The 20,153-nt window shown below is 39.1% G+C and overlaps 1 protein-coding gene across 1 annotated transcript in view; it reads left to right on the top strand.

The window, feature by feature from the left end:
• The window catches only part of SEMA3D (semaphorin 3D), a 184,805-nt gene that overhangs the window by 95,790 nt on the left and 68,862 nt on the right, over positions 1-20,153 (top strand). The window contains exons 5-6 of the mRNA XM_064289934.1: positions 7,595-7,688; positions 10,361-10,489. Coding sequence (XP_064146004.1) covers positions 7,595-7,688; positions 10,361-10,489 — 223 coding nt within the window. The remainder of the gene's footprint in view (positions 1-7,594; positions 7,689-10,360; positions 10,490-20,153) is intronic.

Below are 20,153 nucleotides of genomic sequence, written 5' to 3'. Positions count from 1 at the left end.
CACATATAAGTTTACATACATCTCACTCCCTACTCCCACTTGCTCTCCCCTACTTGAGTCAGCCCTTTCAGTCTCTCCTTTCGTGACAATTTTGCCGGCTTCTCTCTCTATCCTCCCATCCCCCCTCCAGACAAGAGTTGCCAACACAATCTCAAGTGTCCACCTGATATAATTAGCTCACTCTTCATCAGCGTCTCTCTCCCACCCGCTGACCAGTCCCTTTCATGTCTGATGAGTTGTTTTCAGGGATGGTTCCTGTCCTGTGCCAAGAGAAGGTCTGGGGACCATGGCCGCCGGGATTCCTCTAGTCTCAGTCAGACCATTAAGTTTGGTCTTTTTATGAGAATTTAGGGTCTGTATCCCACTGATCTCCTGCTCCCTCAGGGGTCCTCTGCTGTGCTCCCTGTCAGGGCAGTCATCGATTGTGGCCGGGCACCAAGAAGTTCTTCTGGTCTCAGGATGATGTAGGTCTCTGGTTCATGTGGCCCTCTCTGTCTCTTGGGCTCTTAGTTGTCGTGTGGCCTTGGTGTTCTTCATTTTCCTTTGCTCCAGGTGGGTTGAGACCAATTGATGCATCTTAGATGGCCGCTTGTTAGCATTTAAGACCCCAGACGCCACATTTCAAAGTGGGATGCAGAATGATTTCATAATAGAATTATTTTGCCAATTGACTTAGAAGTCCCCACAAACCATGTTCCCCAGACCCCCGCCCTTGCTCCGCTGACCTTTGAAGCATTCATTTTATCCCGGAAACTTCTTTGCTTTTGGTCCAGTCCAATTGAGCTGACCTTCCATATATTGAGTGTTGTCTTTCCCTTCACCTAAAGCATTTCTTATCTACTGATTAATCAATAAAAAACCCTCTCCCACCCTCCCTCCCTCCCCCCTTCGTAACCACAAAAGTATGTGTTCTTCTCAGGTTTACTATTACTCAAGATCTTATAATAGTGGTCTTATACAATATTTGTCCTTTTGCCTCTGACTAATTTCGCTCAGCATAATGCCTTCCAGGTTCCTCCATGTTATGAAATGTTTCACAGATTCGTCACTGTTCTTTATCGATGCGTAGTATTCCATTGTGTGAATATACCACAACTTATTTACCCATTCATCCGTTGATGGACATTTTGGTTGCTTCCAACTTTTTGCTATTCTAAACAGAGCTGCAATAAACATGGGTGTGCATATATCTGTTTGTATGAAGGCTCTTGTATCTCTAGGGTATATTCCTATGAGTGGGATTTCTGGGTTGTATGGTAGTTCTATTTCTAACTGTTTAAGATAACGCCAGATAGATTTCCAAAGTGGCTGTACCATTTTACATTCCCACCAGCAGTGTATGAGAGTTCCAATCTCTCCGCAGCCTCTCCAACATTTATTATTTTGTGTTTTTTGGATTAATGCCAGCCTTGCTGGTGTGAGATGGAATCTCATCGTAGTTTTAATTTGCATTTCTCTAATGGGTAATGATTGTGAGCATTTTCTCATGTATCTGTTGGCTGCCTGAATATCTTCTTTAGTGAAATGTGTGTTCATATCCTTTGCCCACTTCTTGATTGGGTTGTTTGTCTTTTTGTGGTTGAGTTTTGACAGAATCATGTAGATTTTAGAGATCAGGCGCTGGTCGGAGATGTCATAGCTGAAAATTCTTTCCCAGTCTGTAGGTGGTGTTTTCACTCTTTTGGTGAAGACACCACCTACAGATGAGCATAGGTGTTTGATTTTTAGGAGCTCCCAGTTATCGGGTTTCTCTTCCTCATTTTTGGTAATGTTCTGTATTCTGTTTATGCCTTGTATTAGGGCTCCTAGGGTTGTCCCAATTTTTTTTTCCATGATCTTTATCGTTTTAGTCTTTATGTTTAGGTCTTTGATCCACTTGGAGTTAGTTTTTGTGCATGGTGTAAGGTATGGGTCCTGTTTCATTTTTTTGCAAATGAATATCCAGTTATGCCAGTACCATTTGTTAAAAAGGCTTTCTTTTCCCCAATTAATTGACACTGGTCCTTTGTCAAATATCAGCTGCTCATACGTGGATGGATCTATGTCTGCGTTCTCAATTCTGTTCCATTGGTCTATGTGCCTGTTGTTGTACCAGTACCAGGCTGTTTTGACTACTGTGGCTGTATAATAGGTTCTGAAATCAGGTAAAGTGAGGCCTCCCACTTTCTTCTTCTTTTTCAGTAGTGCTTTGCTTATCCGGGGCTTCTTTCCCTTCCATATGAAACTGGTGATTTGTTTCTCTATCCCCTTAAAACATGACATTGGAATTTGGATCGGAAGTGCGTTAAATGTATAGATGGCTTTTGGTAGAATAGACATTTTTACTATGTTAAGTCTTCCTATCCATGAGCAAGGTATGTTTTTCCACTTAAGTATGTCCTTTTGAATTTCTTGTAGTAGAGCTTTGTAGTTTTCTTTGTATAGGTCTTTTACATCCTTGGTAAGATTTATTCCTAAGTATCTTATCTTCTTGGGGGCTACTCTGAATGGTATTGATTTGGTTATTTCCTCTTTGGTGTTCTTTTTGTTGATGTAGAGGAATCCAAGTGATTTTTGTATGTTTATTTTGTAACCTGAGACTCTTCCAAACTCTTCTATTAGTTTCAGTAGTTTTCTGGAGGATTCCTTAGGGTTTTCTGTGTATATAATCATGTCATCTGCAAATACTGATAACTTTACTTCTTCCTTGCCAATCCGGATACCTTTTATTTCTTTGTCTACCCTAATTGTACTGGATAGGACTTCCAGCACGATGTTGAATAAGAGCGATGATAAAGGGCATCCTTGTCTGGTTCCTGTTCTCAAGGGAAATGCTTTCAGGTTCTCTCCATTTAGAGTGATATTGGCTGTTGGCTTTGCATAGATGCCCTTTATTATGTTGAGGAATTTTCCTTCAATTCCTATTTTGGTAAGAGTTTTTATCATAAATGGGTGTTGGACTTTGTCAAATGCCTTTTCTGCATCAATTGATAAGATCATGTGGTTTTTGTCTTTTGTTTTATTTATGTGATGGATTACATTAATGGTTTTTCTGATATTAAAACAGCCTTGCATACCTGGTATAAATCCCACTTGATCATGGTGAATTATTTTTTTGATGTGTTGTTGGATTCTATTGGCTAGAATTTTGTTGAGGATTTTTGCATCTATGTTCATGAGGGATATAGGTCTATAATTTTCTTTTTTTGTAATGTCTTTACCTGGTTTTGGTATCAGGGAGATGGTGGCTTCATAGAATGAGTTGGGTAGTATTCCGTCATTTTCTATGCTTTGGAATACCTTCAGAAGTAGTGGTGTTAACTCTTCTCTGAAAGTTTGGTAGAACTCTGCAGTGAAGCCGTCTGGGCCAGGGCTTTTTTTTGTTGGGAGTTTTTTGATTACCGTTTCAATCTCTTTTTTTGTTATGGGTCTATTTAGTTGTTCTACTTCTGAATGTGTTAGTTTAGGTAGGTAGTGTTTTTCCAGGAATTCATCCATTTCTTCTAGGTTTTCAAATTTGTCAGAGTACAATTTTTCATAAAAATCTGAATTGATTCTTTTAATTTCATTTGGTTCTGTTGTGATGTGGTCCTTCTCGTTTCTTATTCGGGTTATTTGTTTCCTTTCCTGTATTTCTTTAGTCAGTCTAGCCAATGGTTTATCAATTTTGTTAATTTTTTCAAAGAACCAGCTTTTGGCTTTGTTAATTCTTTCAATTGTTTTTCTGTTCTCTAATTCATTTAGTTCAGCTCTAATTTTTATTATTTGTTTTCTTCTGGTGCCTGATGAATTCTTTTGTTGCTCAGTTGCTATTTGTTCAAGTTGTAAGGACAGTTCTCTGATTTTGGCTCTTTCTTCTTTTTGTATGTGTGCATTTATCGATACAAATTGGCCTCTGAGCACTGCTTTTGCTGTGTCCCAGAGGTTTTGATAGGAAGTATTTTCATTCTCGTTGCATTCTATGAATTTCCTTATTCCCTCCTTGATGTCTTCTATAACCCAGTCTTTTTTTCAGGAGGGTATTGTTCAGTTTCCAAGTATTTGATTTCTTTTCCCTAGTTTTTCTGTTATTGATTTCTAGTTTTATGGCCTTGTGGTTTGAGAAGATGCTTTGTAATATTTCGATGTTTTGGATTCTGCAAAGGTTTGTTTTATGACCTAGTATGTGGTCTATTGTAGAGAATGTTCCATGTGTGCTAGAAAAAAAAGTATACTTTGCAGCAGTTGGGTGGAGAGTTCTGTATAAGTCAATGAGGTCAAGTTGGTTGATTGTTGTAAGTAGGTCTTCCGTGTCTCTATTGAGCTTCTTACTGGATGTCCTGTCCTTCTCCGAAAGTGGTGTGTTGAAGTCTCCTACTATAATTGTGGAGGTATGTATCTCACTTTTCAATTCTGTTAAAATTTGATTTATGTATCTTGCAGCCCTGTCATTGGGTGCATAAATATTTAATATGGTTATGTCTTCCTGATCAATTGTCCCTTTTATCATTATGTAGTGTCCTTCTTTATCCTTTGTGGTGGATTTAAGTCTAAAGTCTATTTTGTGAGAAATTAGTATTGCTACTCCTCTTCTTTTTTGCTTATTGTTTGCTTGATATATTTTTTTCCATCCTTTGAGTTTTAGTTTGTTTGTTTCTCTAAGTCTAAGGTGTGTCTCTTGTAGGCAGCATATAGATGGATCGTGTTTCTTTATCCAGTCCGTGACTCTCTGTCTCTTTATTGGTGCATTTAGTCCATTTACATTCAGTGTAATTATAGATAAATAAGTTTTTAGTGCTGTCATTTTGATGCCTTTTCATGTGGGTTGTTGACCATTTCATTTTTCCACATACTTTTTTGTGCTGAGACGGTTTTCTTAGTAGATTGTGAGATCCTCATTTTCATAATGTTTAACTTTATGTTAGTTGAGTCGTTACGTTTTTCTTGGCTTTTATCTTGAGTTATAGAGTTGTTATACCTTTTTGTGGTTACCTTATTATTTACCCCTATTTTTCTAAGTAAAAACCTAACTTGTATTTTTCTATATCGCCTTGTATCACTCTCCATATGGCAGTTCAATGACTCCTGTATTTAGTCCCTCTTTTTGATTATTGTGATCTTTTACCTATTGACTTCCATGATTCCCTGTGATGTGTATTTTTTTTTTAATTAATCTTAATTTGTTTGTTTTATGTGATTTCCATATTTGAGTTGATATCAGGACGTTCTGTTTTGTGACTTTGTATTGTGGTGATATCTGATATTATTGGTTCTCTGACCAAACAATATCCTTTAGTATTTCTTGTAGCTTTGGTTTGGTTTTTGCAAATTCTCTAAACTTGTGTTTATCTGTAAATATCTTAATTTCTCCTTCATATTTCAGAGAGAGTTTTGCTGGATATATGATCCTTGGCTGGCAGTTTTTCTCCTTCAGTGCTCTGTATATCTCGTCCCATTCCCTTCTTGCCTGCATGGTTTCTGCTGAGTAGTCTGAACTGACTCTTATTGATTGTCCCTTGAAGGAAACCTTTCTTTTCTCCCTGGCTGCTTTTAAAATTTTCTGTTTATCTTTGGTTTTGGCGAGTTTGATGATAATATGTCTTGGTGTTTTTCTTTTTGGATCAATCTTAAATGGGGTTCGATGAGCATCTTGGATAGATATCCTTTTGTCTTTCATGATGTCAGGGAAGTTTTGTGTCAGGAGTTCTTCAACTATTTTCTCTGTGTTTTCTGTCCCCCCTCCCTGTTCTGGGACTCCAATTACCCACAGGTTATCCTTCTTGATAGAGTCCCACATGATTCTTAGGGTTTCTTCATTTTTTTTAATTCTTTTATCTGATTTTTTCCAGCTATGTTGGTGTTGATTCCCTGGTCCTCCAGATGTCCCAGTTTGCATTCTAATTGCTCGAGTCTGCTCCTCTGACTTCCTATTGCATTGTCTAATTCTGTAATTTTATTGTTAATCTTTTGGATTCCTACATGCTGTCTCTCTATGGATTCTTGCAACTTATTAATTTTTCCACTATGTTCTTGAATAATCTTTTTGAGTTCTTCAACAGTTTTATCAGTGTGTTCCTTGGCTTTTTCTGCAGTTTGCCTTATTTCATTTGTGATGTCTTGAAGCATTCTGTAAATTAGTTTTTTATATTCTGTATCTGATAATTCCAGGATTGTATGTGCATTTGGGAAAGATTTTGATTCTTTTGTTTGAGGGGTTGGAGAAGCTGTCATGGTCTGCTTCTTTAAGTGGTTTGATATGGATTGTTGTCTCCGAGCCATCACTGGGAAACTAGTTTTTCCAGAAAATCCGCTAAAAAAAAATGCAGTCAGATCCCTATCAGAGTTCTCCCTCTGGCTCAGGCTATTCGGATGTTAATGAAGCCACCTGGGGAGGGTGGGGGAGGGAACAGAGAGATAGGAGAGTAGCACCTCAGAATATAGCCAGAGTTGCTTGTCTTGCTTGGAATGACTATTATGTCTGAGATTCCCGCGGGGCGTGTCGCCTATGTGTGCTGGCTGTGTGGAGATTGCCCCCGGGGGGTCTGGCCCGCTGGAGTCAAGGTCAGATCCTCCGCTTCCAGCCCCACGCCCAGCGTCAAGGCTCCCCTACTGGGACGGTGTACTCTCGACTCCAAAATCAGTCGCTGCCTCCCAGGGACTTCTCGTCCCTCCAGCCACGTTCCCGTGCCGCCGCCGAGAACCAGTTAGGCCGCCTCCCAGGGTTAGTTCAGGTGGGTGGAGCAGCTCCCCGTGCTTGTGCCGTGACCGAGTGTCCTGGCTGGGACGCTGTTCTCCCCACTCCAATACCAGTCGCTGCCTCCTGGGGACTTCTCCGACCGGCTGCGTCCCACGCCACCCGCGCGACCCAACTGGGCCCCCTCCCGGGGTTAGTTCAGGGGGGTGGAGCAGCTCTCCGTGTTTATGCCGTACCTGCGTCCAGTCCAAATCCCGGCAGGATGGTTCCCTGGCTGGGACGCTGCTCTCCCCGTTCCAAGACCAGTCACTGCCTCCTGGGGACTTCTTCTACCGGCTGCGTCCCGCGCCGCCTGCGGAACTGGCTGATCCCCTTCCTGGGGTTAGTTCAGGGGGGTGGAGCAGCTCTCTGTGCTTGTGCCGTATCTGACTGGTACGCTGGCTCCAGGCTCTGAAAACAATCGCTGCTTCCCCGTATTAGTTCGTTCTCCGTCTCTAAATCTGTGTTTGTTGTTCATGGTTCGTAGATTGTTATGTATGTGATCGATTCACTTGTTTTTCTGTGTCTTTGTTGTAAGAGGGATCCGAGGTAGCGTCTGCCTAGTCCGCCATCTTGGCTCCGCCTCCAGAAATACATGTATTTGATGATGATTTTGATAGATTATGGTCCAGACTAACTGAATTGATGAGTATAATACTACATCTAATTGAAAAATTCATTCAGTGTGACTATTACCTCTTTGTGTAAAAGAGACCAAACATGAGGAGTGAGTCTTGCCAGAAATAATATTTGCTAAAGAGTTAAGGAGCACAGTCTGATACTTATGCTATTTGTTCAATCAGTTTTTATTGAATTAATGAGTTGGAATTTAGTTCTTATCGCCTACGTTCTTGCTGATATTTTTTTTTAAATCTCACTTGTGTTAATATTTCTTTATAACAGGAAGTTATGTTCAAACTAGACACAAATAATTTGGAATCTGGCAGACTGAAATGTCCTTTTGATCCTCAGCAGCCTTTTGCTTCAGTAATGACAGGTAAGATCAACCACAGGCAGTTTTTACCTTTAGGAGATTTTCTGAGGCAGTGTGAGTAGATTAGACATATTTTCTTATTGAGTTAAAGATCATTTTGGATTTATTTTCTACTGGCTAGCCTGTGCCAAATCTCTGTGTACCTGGCATTCTTGTCTATAAGGTGAGGCCCCAGCAATCTTTAATGCTTGCACAGGTTCTTGTTAAATGAATTCCTGGCTAAATTCTTATGTAATGTAAATGATCACATGCTTACTTGATCTATAGTTTTGTATTTAGATGTTTCAGATTCTTAAACTGAACCATGTCTATATTTGCCTCAGTACAGAAGTTAAACTTAGCAATTCTTTCAACATAATAGGTTACAAAATATTTTGCAAATTTGAACAGAATGATTAATAATAAGGTATAAGAGGCTAAGATAATAAAATGAATCAAACTGTAGAATACAGATAATAGAATGCTTATAACACTTTTTCCCCCAATATCTCTGCCTCCTGATTATATTAATTAAAATGTTATGAAGTTAGTTGCTGGCATATCCACTCTTCTCTCACTTTGTAAACATCCTAAATTGTCTTATGAGACCACTGTCCCATTCAAAGAAGGCAGAACCGTGTGGTCTGAAGTTTTTCTGAGGAATGTAGGCTTGACCTCTGAATTTCAACCATTATAAGGACTCCTTTTGTCTTGGTTTGTTTCACGACTTTAGTCCCTTTTTATTTAACTTGTCTATCAAACGTTCGAATAGATAAGAGTAAAGCACCGTGACATTATAATTTTCAGTTAGTGAGTACTGCTGATCTTGCTTTGAAGTGAAAGCATGTGTTTTCCCATGTTTTGAAAATTGTATGACTAATGCTCAGTCATTATTCTAAGAAAATAAGAGAATTTACAATTTTGATCTGTCAAGTGGGTTGACACACCCTTAATTAAAAAAAAAAAAAGATTGTAGGCAGTGGTGACCCCTCTTAGGAATCTCTAAGTAATTTTAAATACAAAAAAGGCAGTTTTAAAGTGTGGATAGACAGACCCAATCATTAGGATGAATCATACCAGTTTGTCCTGATGAAACATTCAGGTACCAGCAATTGTACATGCTTGAAAATAATGGTTTGCTGCCTGTACTCTTACCAAACCTTCTGACAATGCATTTTGTTTTGTTGGCAATATGTTCTTCTTCTTCTTTTTTTTTTTTTATTAGCCCCATAATGAAATATTGCCATTTACCTGAAATACCTTAGGTGAGTGCCTCAGGAGGTGAGAGTAGTACTATATCTGGATCTAGTTTACATAGCTAGAGTTCTGTCTTTTTTTTTTCCTTTAGTTGATGCCTATTGCCATTAATTAGTTTGGGCTATCCCTAATAGTTCAGTAAAAGGCTTATTTAGATAGATATAATCAGAGAAATTTAGAAGGTGTCTTAAACACTTTTTATGCTGAGGTAGAATTTTAAAAGATAAGTTTCTAAGGAAGATTTAGGTTCAGTAATAAAGCAATATCTTTGTTTTTATATTTAGTTGTGTATTGACTTGACGGCACTAGGTTCTGGGTTGTGTAAAAAATCTAAATGCTCTGAAAAATTTAGCCTTTTTTGATTCTACTTAGTGCACCCAAACTAGTTGACTGTAAGAGTTTCTTGTAGTAGGCAGAGGCTTAGCTCTCAAAGGGCAACATGTCTACTCTAGGGGCAACCTTCTCCCTGCCACTGCCCCACCTCCCAAAGTGTGCTATCATTAGGGAACATGTACCCTTGACTCCCTCTTTCCTGTCCCTTGTGCTTTCTCTCCCCCTCCTTCCCTCCTCTTTCTCCTTTCCTTCTCCTCCCTTTACTTTTCTTTCTTCTCTTTCCCCTTTTCTCTCCCTCCTCCTCCTCCCCTCTCCCTCCCTTCTTTTCCTCCTACTCTCCTTGTTTTTCTTTTCCTTCCCACCCTCCTTTCCATTCTCCTCCTTCTCCCTTTCCTTCCATCCCTTCCCCTCATCTTCCTCCTTTCATTTCACTTCCTTCCTTCCTCTCTCTCTCTGTGGTAAACCATGGACATGGACTTTACATAAATGATAGAACAAAGAAGCTTGGTATGCGGTAATGGCAACATTTTTCTTTTTTCAGAAATTCCTGTTTATCAGAGCCATTAGAGACATGATTAGCTACAAGGAATGCAACAAGTTATAATTACAAAGAATGACTTCAGTGTTGAAAGCTCTCTTTCAGCAGAGGTTAGGCAAAGAAAAGTTGTGGTCATTGAGGTTGCATGGGTTAAGTAAATACTAATTACATAATTTACTCCTCATTATGGCCTTTACTTTTTAATATGTTTTTCAGGTTGCTACTAAAAGGAACTTCTAATTATTTTATATCTTTGACTTCTTTGTGGGGAGAAGGAAGAGAAGTGTTTATTCAAAAGAGAAGTTAATGCATATGTAATTATTAATTCAGCTGACTCTGACCTTTTTTGTATTCAAGCATCTAACACCAGCTTACCAAAATTAATTGAGTTATATTTCTGCAACCAGGCACGTTTTTAAAAACCTGAAAGTGAAATTTGTGAAACAATATATCCTGATGTTAAGCAACACACATCATTGGTTTCATGCTGCGCTGTGAAATTAGTATACTGTAAATGGTATCGACTGCTGCACTGTTAGAAGTCCTATGTATTTTTTCGCCCTCTCAGATGCGTACCTCTACTCTGGAACAGCTTCTGATTTCCTTGGCAAAGATACTGCATTCACGCGGTCCCTGGGGCCTACTCATGATCACCATTACATCAGAACTGACATTTCAGAGCACCACTGGCTCAATGGTTAGTGATTTTCTCACTTTCGATTGCTTTTCCTTTGTTTTTGGATAGATAAGAAGCTCATTATTATTCTCTCAAGTGTGTTTTGGGACAATTGATTTAGCTCAGCATATGAATACCTTTGAAATAATTCCCCACTAAGTTAGAAAACCTCTAGAAATACTTAAGTACATAATAATAGTTTGTTGTTGTTAATTACCATCGAGTCAGCTCCGACTCATGGCAACCCCAGGTATAAAAGAATGAAACCTTGCCTGGTCCTGTGCCATCTTCATGAACATCGATATGTTTGAGTCCATCGTGCAGCTATTGTGTCAATCTCTTTCATCGAGAGTTTCCCTTATTTTCACTGACCCGGTACTTTACCAAACAAGATGTCACTTTTTAGGGAATGGTTTTTCCTGATGATATGTACAAAGCAAGTGAGCCAAAGTCTTGCCATGTTTGCTTCTAAGGAACATCTTGGTTGTATTTTTTCGAAGACTAATTTGTTGGTTCTTCTGGCAGTCCATGGTATATTCAATATTCTTCACCAACACCATAGTTTTAATGCATCAGTTCTTTGCTTTTTATTGTCCAATTTTTGCGTGCATATGAGATGTTGAAGGGACCATAGCTTGGGTCAGGCACAATTTAGTCATCAAAATGACATCCATTTACTGAGTGTGTGCTATGTCCTAAGCTCTGATTAATATGTTTAATATTCACAATAACCTGTATGGGAAATGTTATTATTATATGCCTTTTGTAGATGAGTAAACTGAGGTACAGGGAAGTTATATGATTCAGTCAAGATCCTACAGCTTGTCAGTTACAGAGCTGGAATTCAAGCCTGAAATCTTCTGTTTTTAATTACCAACCAATACTGTTTATGAATCCAGTGGAAAGGATTGTATGGTAATGCTAACTTTTATTGTTTAAAGATGATTTATGTTTAAGACATGTCCCTCCAAACTTTTAAGCATTATTGATATTAACTTGCCATTAGTTTGTCTGATTGCTTATTGTTTATGGGTCATAAAACATCTTGGGTTTAAAAAAAAACCTCTCAAATGAATGTCTTTAATGGATTCAAGGAATAATATAAGGCTTCTATTTTGTCCTACTGCTTTGTGAAGGGTTATACTTTATCATGATTTTCTAATGCTTTCTAATTAATATATGACTTTATTACACTGCATGACAAAATAATGTAGCACTGCTATTTAAGGCAGACAGAGTTTCTCATTCCTGCCGTAAATATTGGGCTTTGAAGGAGACCAGTGTAGGGATTTTCTAGGGGCTATCTCTCAATCTATCAGAGGGTCATTTAAGCAGTGACAGTATAAACATAAGAGAAAAACGCTTTTAAAAACATTTCTTTATGATACCTACACATCCATTTATTTACACAACAATGTGATCTCCATTGATCAACAAGTACCCTTTCAATAGCAAAAACAAATTTGGAAGATTATACCCAGCTATGTGATTACTTATAAATGTGTTTAGCATGCATGCAAGGCAAGACTATCTTTTTGTGCATTGTGAGGTCTTTGAAAAATGACTTAATTTGCAAGTAACTCCAGAGTTTTCACCTATAACAAAGCTCTATTTAGGTACAAAAATATTCTTATGACTTTAAAGTATAAGTTTGCATTTGCCAGTTTTAGTGAGGACAAATATTGTCATATTACCTCTCTCTTAAGAGATTATTTTATTTTGTTTTTCAGCATGACATACCTATAAAGAAGTCTGCAGCATTGTCAAAGCAATAAATGCAGAAAATATTATTTGCCTAGAATGCTGTTTTTAGTACGATGTGAAGAGAAATACAACGTTGGAAGTGTTGTGGATGGAATTGTGTCCCCTCAAAATGTGTTGAAAATCCTAAACCCTTGTTGTTGTTGTAGTTGTTGTTGTTAGGTGCCCTCGAGTCAGTTCCGACTCATAGCGACCCTATGCACAACACAACGAAGCACTGCCCGGTCCTGCGCCATCCTTACAACCGTTGTTCTGCTTGAGCTCATTGTTGCAGCCACTGTGTCAATCCACCTAATTGAGGGCCTTCCTCTTTTCTGCTGACCCTGTAGTCTGCCAAGCATGATGTCCTTCTCCAGGGACTGAGCCCTCCTGACAACATGTCCAAAGTTTGTAAGACGCAGTCTCGCCATCCTTGCCTCTAAGGAGCATTCTGGCACACTTCTTCCAAGACAGATTTGTTCGTTCTTTTGGCAGTCCATGGTATATTCAATATTCAAAATATTCACAATTCAAAAGTGTCAACTCTTCTCTGGTCTTCTGTATTCATTGTCCAGCTTTCACACGCATATAATGTGATTGAAAATACCATGGCTTGTGTCAGGCGCACCTTAGTCTTCAGGGTGACATCTTTGTTCTTCAGCACTTTGAAGAGGTCCTTTGCAGTAGCTTTGCCCATTGCAATGTGTCTTTTGATTTCTTGACTGCTGCTTCCATGGCTGTTGATTGTGGAAAATGAAATCCTTGACAACTTCAATCTTTTCTCCGTTTATCCTGATGTTGCTCATTGGTCCAGTTGTGAGGATTTTTGTTTTCTTTATGTTGAGGTGTAATCCATACTGAAGCCTGTGGTCTTTGATCTTCATCAGTAAGTGCTTCAAGTCCTCTTCACTTTCAGCATGAAAGGTTGTGTCATCTGCATAACACAGGTTGTTAATGAGTCTTCCTCCAATCCTGATGCCCTCGTCTTCTTCATATAGTCCAGCTTCTCGTATTATTTGTTCAGCATACAGATTAAATAGGTATGGTGAAATAATACAACCCTGATGGACACCTTTCCTGACTTTAAACCAATCAGTATCCCCTTGTTCTGTCCGAACAACTGTCTCTTGGTCTATGTAAAGGTTCCTCATGAGCATAATCAAGTGTTCTGGAATTCCCAGTCTTCGCAGTGTTATCCATAGTTTGTTATGATCCACACAGTCGAATGCCTTTGCGTAGCCAATAAAACACAGGTAAACACCCTTCTGGTATTCTCTGCTTTCAGCCAGGATCCATCTGACATCAGCAATGATATCCCTGGTTCCACATCCTCTTCTGAAACCGGCCTGAATTTCTGTCAGTTCCCTGTTGATATACTGCTGCAGCCGTTTTTGAATGATCTTCAGCAAAATTTTGCTTGCATGTGATATTAATGATATTGTTCTATAACTTCCACATTCGGTTGGATCACCTTTCTTGGGAATAGGCATAAATATGGATCTCTTCCAGTCAGTTGGCCAGGAGGCTGTCTTCCATATTTCTTGGCATAGACGAGTGAGCTCCTCCAGCGCTGCATCCGTTTGTTGAAACATTTCAATTGATATTCCATCAATTCCTGGAGCCTTGTTTTTCTCCAATGCCTTCAGAGCAGCTTGGACTTCTTCCTTCAGTACCATTGGTTCCTGATCATATGCCACCTCTTGAAATGGTTGAATATCAACTAATTCTTTTTGGTATAATGACTCTGTGTATTCTGTCCACCTTCTTTTGATGCTTCCTGTGTCGTTTAATATATTCCCCATGGAATCCTTCACTATTGCAACTCAGGGCTTGAATTTTTTCTTCAGTTCTTTCAGCTTGAGAAATGCCAAGCATGTTCTTCCCTTTGGTTTTCCATCTCCAACTCTTTCCATATGTCATTGTAATACTTTACTTTGTCTTCTCGAGAGGCCCTTTGAAATCTTCTGTTCAGTTCTTTTACTTCATCAGTTTGTCGTACTGTGGGGGCTTGTGTGGTTGCTGTAATACTGGAAGCTATGCCACCTGTATTCTGATACCAGCAGGGTCACCTATGGAGGACGGGTTTCAGCTGAGCTTACAGACTAAGACAGACTAGGAAGAAGGACCTGGCAGTCTACTTCTGAAAAGCACTAGTCGGTGAAATCCTTATGAATAGCAGTGGAACATTGTCTGATATAGTGCTGGAAGATGAGCCCCCAGGTTGGAAGACACTCAAAAGATGACTGGGGAAGAGTTGCCTCCTCAACTTAAGGTCGACCTTAATGACATGGATAGAGTAAAGCTTTCAGGACCTTCATTTACTGATGTGGCATGACTCAAAATGAGAAGAAACAACAGCAAACATCCATTAATAATCGGAACCTGGAATGTACGAAGTATGAATCTAGGAAAATTGGAAATTGTCAAAAATGAAATGGAATGCATAAACATCAATATCCTAGGCATTAGTGAGCTGAAATGGACAATCATATAGTCCACTATGCTGGGAATGACACCTCAAAGAGCAATGGTATTGCTTTCATCGTCAAAAAGAATGTTTCAAGATCTATCCTGAAGTACAACACTATGAGTGATAGGATAATATCCATACGCCTACAAGGAAGACCAGTTAATACAACTATTATTCAAAATTACGCACCAACCACTAGGGCCAAAGATGAAGAAATAGAAGATTTTTATCTGCTGCTGCAGTCCGAGGAAACCCTGGTGGCGTAGTGGTTAAGTGCTACTGCTGCTAACCAAGAGATCAGCAGTTCAAATCCACCAGGCGCTCCTTGGAAACTCTATGGGGCAGTTCTACTCTGTCCTAGAGTGTCGCTATGAGTCAGAATCGACTCGACGGGAGTGGGTTTGGTTTTGGTTTGCTGCAGTCTGAAACTGATCGAACATGCAATCAAGATGCATTGATAATTATTGGTGATTGGAATGTGAAAGTTGGAAACAAAGAAGAAGGATCGGAAAAGATGGCCTTGGTGATAGAAACCATGCCGGAGACCGAATGATAGAATTTTGCAAGACCAATGACTTCTTCGTTGCAAATACCTTCTTTCACCAACATAAACAGCGACTATACGCATGGACCTCGCCAGATGGAACACACGGAAATCAAATTGACTACATCTGTGGAAAGAGACGATGGAAAATCTCAATATCATCAGTCAGAACAAGGCCATCAACTGCTCATATGCAAGTTCAAGCTGACACTGAAGAAAATCAGATCAAGTCCACAAGAACCAAGATATGACCTTGAGTATATCCCACCAGTATTTAGAGACCATCTGAAGAATAGATTTGACTCATTGAACACTAGTGACCAAAGACCAGACGACTTGTGGAATGACATCAAGGACATCATCCATGAAGAAATCAAGAGGTCACTTAAAAGATCAGAAAGAAAGAAAAGACCAAGATGGATGTCAGAGGAGACTCTGAAACTTGCTCTTGCGCATCGAGCAGCTAAACCCTTATACCTGTGAATGTAATACTATCTGGGAATAGGACTTTCTTTGTTATGTTAATGAGTTCATGTCAGTATAGGATGTGTTTTAAACCAATCAGGAGTCCTGTTTGCGCAGTGGTTCAAAGTGCTTAGTTGCTAACCAAAAGGTCATGAGTTCCAACTCACCAGCCACTTCTCAGGAGAAAGATGTGGCACTTTGCTTCCATAAAGATTTACAGCCCTGGAAACCCTATGGGGGCAGTTCTGTGTCTTACAGGGTCACTATGAGTCATAATCTACTTGATGGCAATGGGTTTTTAAACCAATCACATTTGAAAGATAAAAACAGCAGATCAGATGAAAAGAAGGAAGCATAAATGGAGGGGAAGATACACTCCATATGAAGACCTCCAAGGAACTGAGGAACAGAAACTGAAAATAGGCAAGGATTTTCCCCCAAAGCTGACAGAGAGAAAGCCATCCCCTACAATCTGCACCCTGAATTTGGACTTCTAGTCTTCTTAACTGTGAGAAAATAAAATTCTGTTTGCTCAAACCACTCACCTGTGATATTTCTGTTATAGCAGCACCAAGAAACTAGGCCATGAAGTGTATGAACTGATTTAACATTCTCCTAATAAAGGACTTTTTGGGTCCTGTTGCATACTCAGTGCTATTCTGCCCATTGAGCCTGCAAAGCTAGTGTCCCTGGCTCCTGAATGACCAGTGCCCCACTCTGCCTGGAACATTAGGAGAGAGGTAGACGAGGTTAGAAAGCTGTAAATATTATCCTGAAATCAATGAGGAGTCATTTATGGTTTGTTTTTTAAGCAGTGAATTAAATCTTTGTTTTTTATAAAAGTAACTGGGAATAGGATGAAGGGAAGACTAAAGGAGGATGAGAACACAGAGAGAAGAAGCCATTCATGAAAGCAGGAATGTGAGGATGGGACTGGAACAAAAGCAGTGGCAGTGCAGGATGTAAGAATATATAGCTCAGAATATTTAAGAGTTGATATTTTATTGTAAATAGAAAAATCATAGGATGTAAGGTAGAGTTTAAGAGACAATTTTGGATGCTGGGAAAACTTAGCAATTTAAGAGGAAGAAAGCAGCAGAAATGAAGAAATTTAAAGTAAGAGAAGGGATAAATGATAAAGTTCTTAGTGGATGGGATGCAGACAAATGATTAAGAATTAGGAGAACTAACATTTAGGGTTCCAGGTCATTCAAAGCAAAACTGTATGGTTGTTAATAGCAAGGCTGAGCATATGTCCTGGTTTGCCCAGGACATTTCCCTTTACCTCTGTTATCATTCTACTCTCAAAAGTGCCTTGGTTTGGACAAAAAATTACTAGCTGTCTCTGGGAAGCTTAATTACCTGGATTTAAATTCAGACCGGACCATCATTTGTGGCCTTGGTCAAATTACTTAACCTTTCTGTGCATCCAAATTCTTTGTCTAATAATTTAGCATAATAAGATTCACAAGGTATTGTGAGGATTAAATTAATTCATAAAGGAAAGTCTGTTAGAAGATAATTTTAAGAGCCAAATTCATGTTAATATTATCAATATCATCATTACCATTGTTCATAAAGATGAGGGGATTGTCAGGCTAAAACTCTGAATGCTCTGTGATTCTGTGATATCTGTTTAGCATTTTTAACTGGTGACTGTTCTTTCCTTCTCTCTGTCTATACATTGTAATTCTGTGAGCTCATTAATTCTAATAGCTTCAACTGCTTCCTATGTTCCAGTGTTCTCAAACACCACATCTCCTATCTTCTCCTGTAACTAAGTGCCTGGAAAAAAAACTTATTTAGATGCATTCATTTTCATCACAAGTCAAAAAAATAAGAAATTAGTTGCTCAATGTAGAAATAAAGATATCTAAAACCTCAGTTTTTATTGCTCTACTAACTTCCTTTTGAGATTTGTACATGTTGTTTAATGATTTATTCAGTTTCTTCAAATATACATACATATGTGTATACGTGTGTGTGTGTGTGTACCTTAGTCATCCAGTGCTCCTATAACAGAAATACCACAAGTGTATGGCCTTAACAAAGAGAAATTTATTTTCTCACAGTATAGGAAGACACAACCTAATCTTGCAGATTGAGTCCTGCCTCATTAACATAACTGCCGCTAACCCCGCCTTATTAACATAGTGGAAGTAGGATTTACAACACATAGGAAAATCACGTCAGATGTCACATGATAAATTGGTGGACAATCACACGATACTGAGAATCATGGACTAACCCTCAAAATTGTGTCCCCCAAAAATGTGTGTCAGCTTGGCTAGATCATGATTCCTAGTATTGAGGGTTCTCCACCATTTTGTGATCTGATGTCATTATCCTTTGCATTGTAAATTCTAACCTCTATGATGTTGATGAGGCAGAATTAGAGGCAGTTATGTTAACGAGGCAGGACTCAAACTATAGGACTAGTTGTGTCTTGAGTCCATCTCTTTTGAGATATAAAAAAGAGGGTCGAGCAGAGAGGAGAGGGACCACCAAGAATAAAGCTCCAGGAGCAGAGCTCATCCTTTGGACCCAGGGTCCCTGTGCTGCAAACTCCTAGGTAATAGGAAGATTGGTGACAAGAACCTTCCCCAAGAGCTGTCAGAGAATGCCTTCCCTGGGAGCTGGTGCCCTGAATGCAGACTTCTAGGCTCTTAGACTGTGAGAGAATAAATTTCTGTTTATTAAAGCCATGCACTTGTAGTATTTACGTTACAGCAACACTAGATAACTAAGGCATACACTAAGTCTAAACATTTAAAATTTTGAAAGTCTAACTTAAAAAAAAAATCTTGTTTACCTTTTCTAACCTGCCCTTCAATACCAGTTTCCTGATTTTTATCTATCGTAACTTTCTTAACTTCATCCACTCGGTTACCTTGGAGTTATCCTTGATTCCTTCCTCTCCTTCACCCTTTTTATCTAATCTATAACTAAGAGCTTTTACTTCCTTCAAAATATCTATTGACCTCATTTTTTTCCATGACCACCACTCTCATATGAGTCTTCGTTACTTCATCTCTGGTTTATTGCCACTTTTTTTTTTTTTTGCTTGCTAATTGATTCCTCTGTTTCTAGTCTGTTACCCTTCAAATTTATTTTACATAACACCCCTGCTAGTCACTGTGTTAGGCACTTTTAAAATGTGATTTTATTTACAGGTATAATCCTAAGAAACTTAATGATTCTACTTTCTATTTGAGGATGAATTAAAGGTCTGATAACAGTGCATAATTCCACAGCTAGTGCAGATGAGACGGAAGGTCAGGTATGACTATCTAGCTCCAGGCATTTTGTTCATTCCATTCTATGGTGCAGCTCATCACCCCAAACTCTGCTATTTTGACTGCACATTTTTCATTCGTGTAACCTCACTAAAAAGAGGGTCCATGCCTACATGTCATGTTGGGTAACTGCAAACTAAGGATGTGGGTCTGGTAGCAGGGACCAGGGGAGGTAGAGTAAGTGGGGTTACACAAGCATTGGGAATATGCCCAAAGTCAGGGTTAGCTCCAACAGCAAGTCATACATTTGCTGAGGAAAAAGCAGGCCAAAGGGGGAAGAGCACAATGCTTCTAAAGGCCCATTCAGAGCTTCTCTGTCTATGGAAATTAAGGCTATAGGGGCGAGGAAGGAGAGAAATTACAGAAAATACATGAGATTCTTAGAATGAGAAGGACCTGCCTAATGTGCAAAGGCAAAAGATTGGTTTGCTCAGGAAGCATTTCTATCCTTCTTTCTGGAAAGTGGCCATTTTCCAGATATAGTTAGCCTAGTGTCCAAAGATAGAGGTCAGTGGGATCATATGGTTGGAATCAGGAATGTGAGAAAAGAAAATGCAATGATTATAATAGCAACAGTGGTGATTATTGGGAATTAACATGATCTTAGACATTCTCATATTCAACTTTGCATTTTACAGTTTGAAATTCAGAATGAAATGACTTACTTGGCCTAGGTCTCTGGCTGCCAAACCCATGCTTCCACCAAAACAGCAAGCACCTGAGAGAAGTGTCATGTCAAGTCTCCTGAGTCTAGAGGCTTGACTGCCATTTTGGCGTAAGTTATGGGAATAAGACTGTGTTTCTGCCTTAACACTGTCTCTGCCACAGTTACTAGCACAGTTAGTAACATGAGCTACTTGGCCTAAAGCTTTATTGTCCAATATGGTTGCCACTAGCCATGCGTGGATATTTCAATTAAATTCATTTATAATTTAATTCCTCAGTCACACGATTTATGTTTCAAGTGCTCACTCAACATCCACATGTGTCTAGAGGCTACTACATTGGGCATTACTGATAGAGAACATTTCCACCATCACAGAAACTTCAGTTAGACAGTGCTGGTCTAAAATATTTATCAGTGATGTACAATAGCTCACAGTCTAATAATAGTAACATAATGCACGCATGCATTTTATTTACTGTTCATTCAGTATGCAGATGTGAAAC

Source organism: Loxodonta africana, chromosome 8, assembly GCF_030014295.1.
Source record: "Loxodonta africana isolate mLoxAfr1 chromosome 8, mLoxAfr1.hap2, whole genome shotgun sequence".
Lineage (NCBI taxonomy): Eukaryota > Metazoa > Chordata > Mammalia > Proboscidea > Elephantidae > Loxodonta > Loxodonta africana.
Note: the sequence above shows the minus strand (reverse complement) of the source record. Positions and strands in the feature narration are given on the sequence as shown.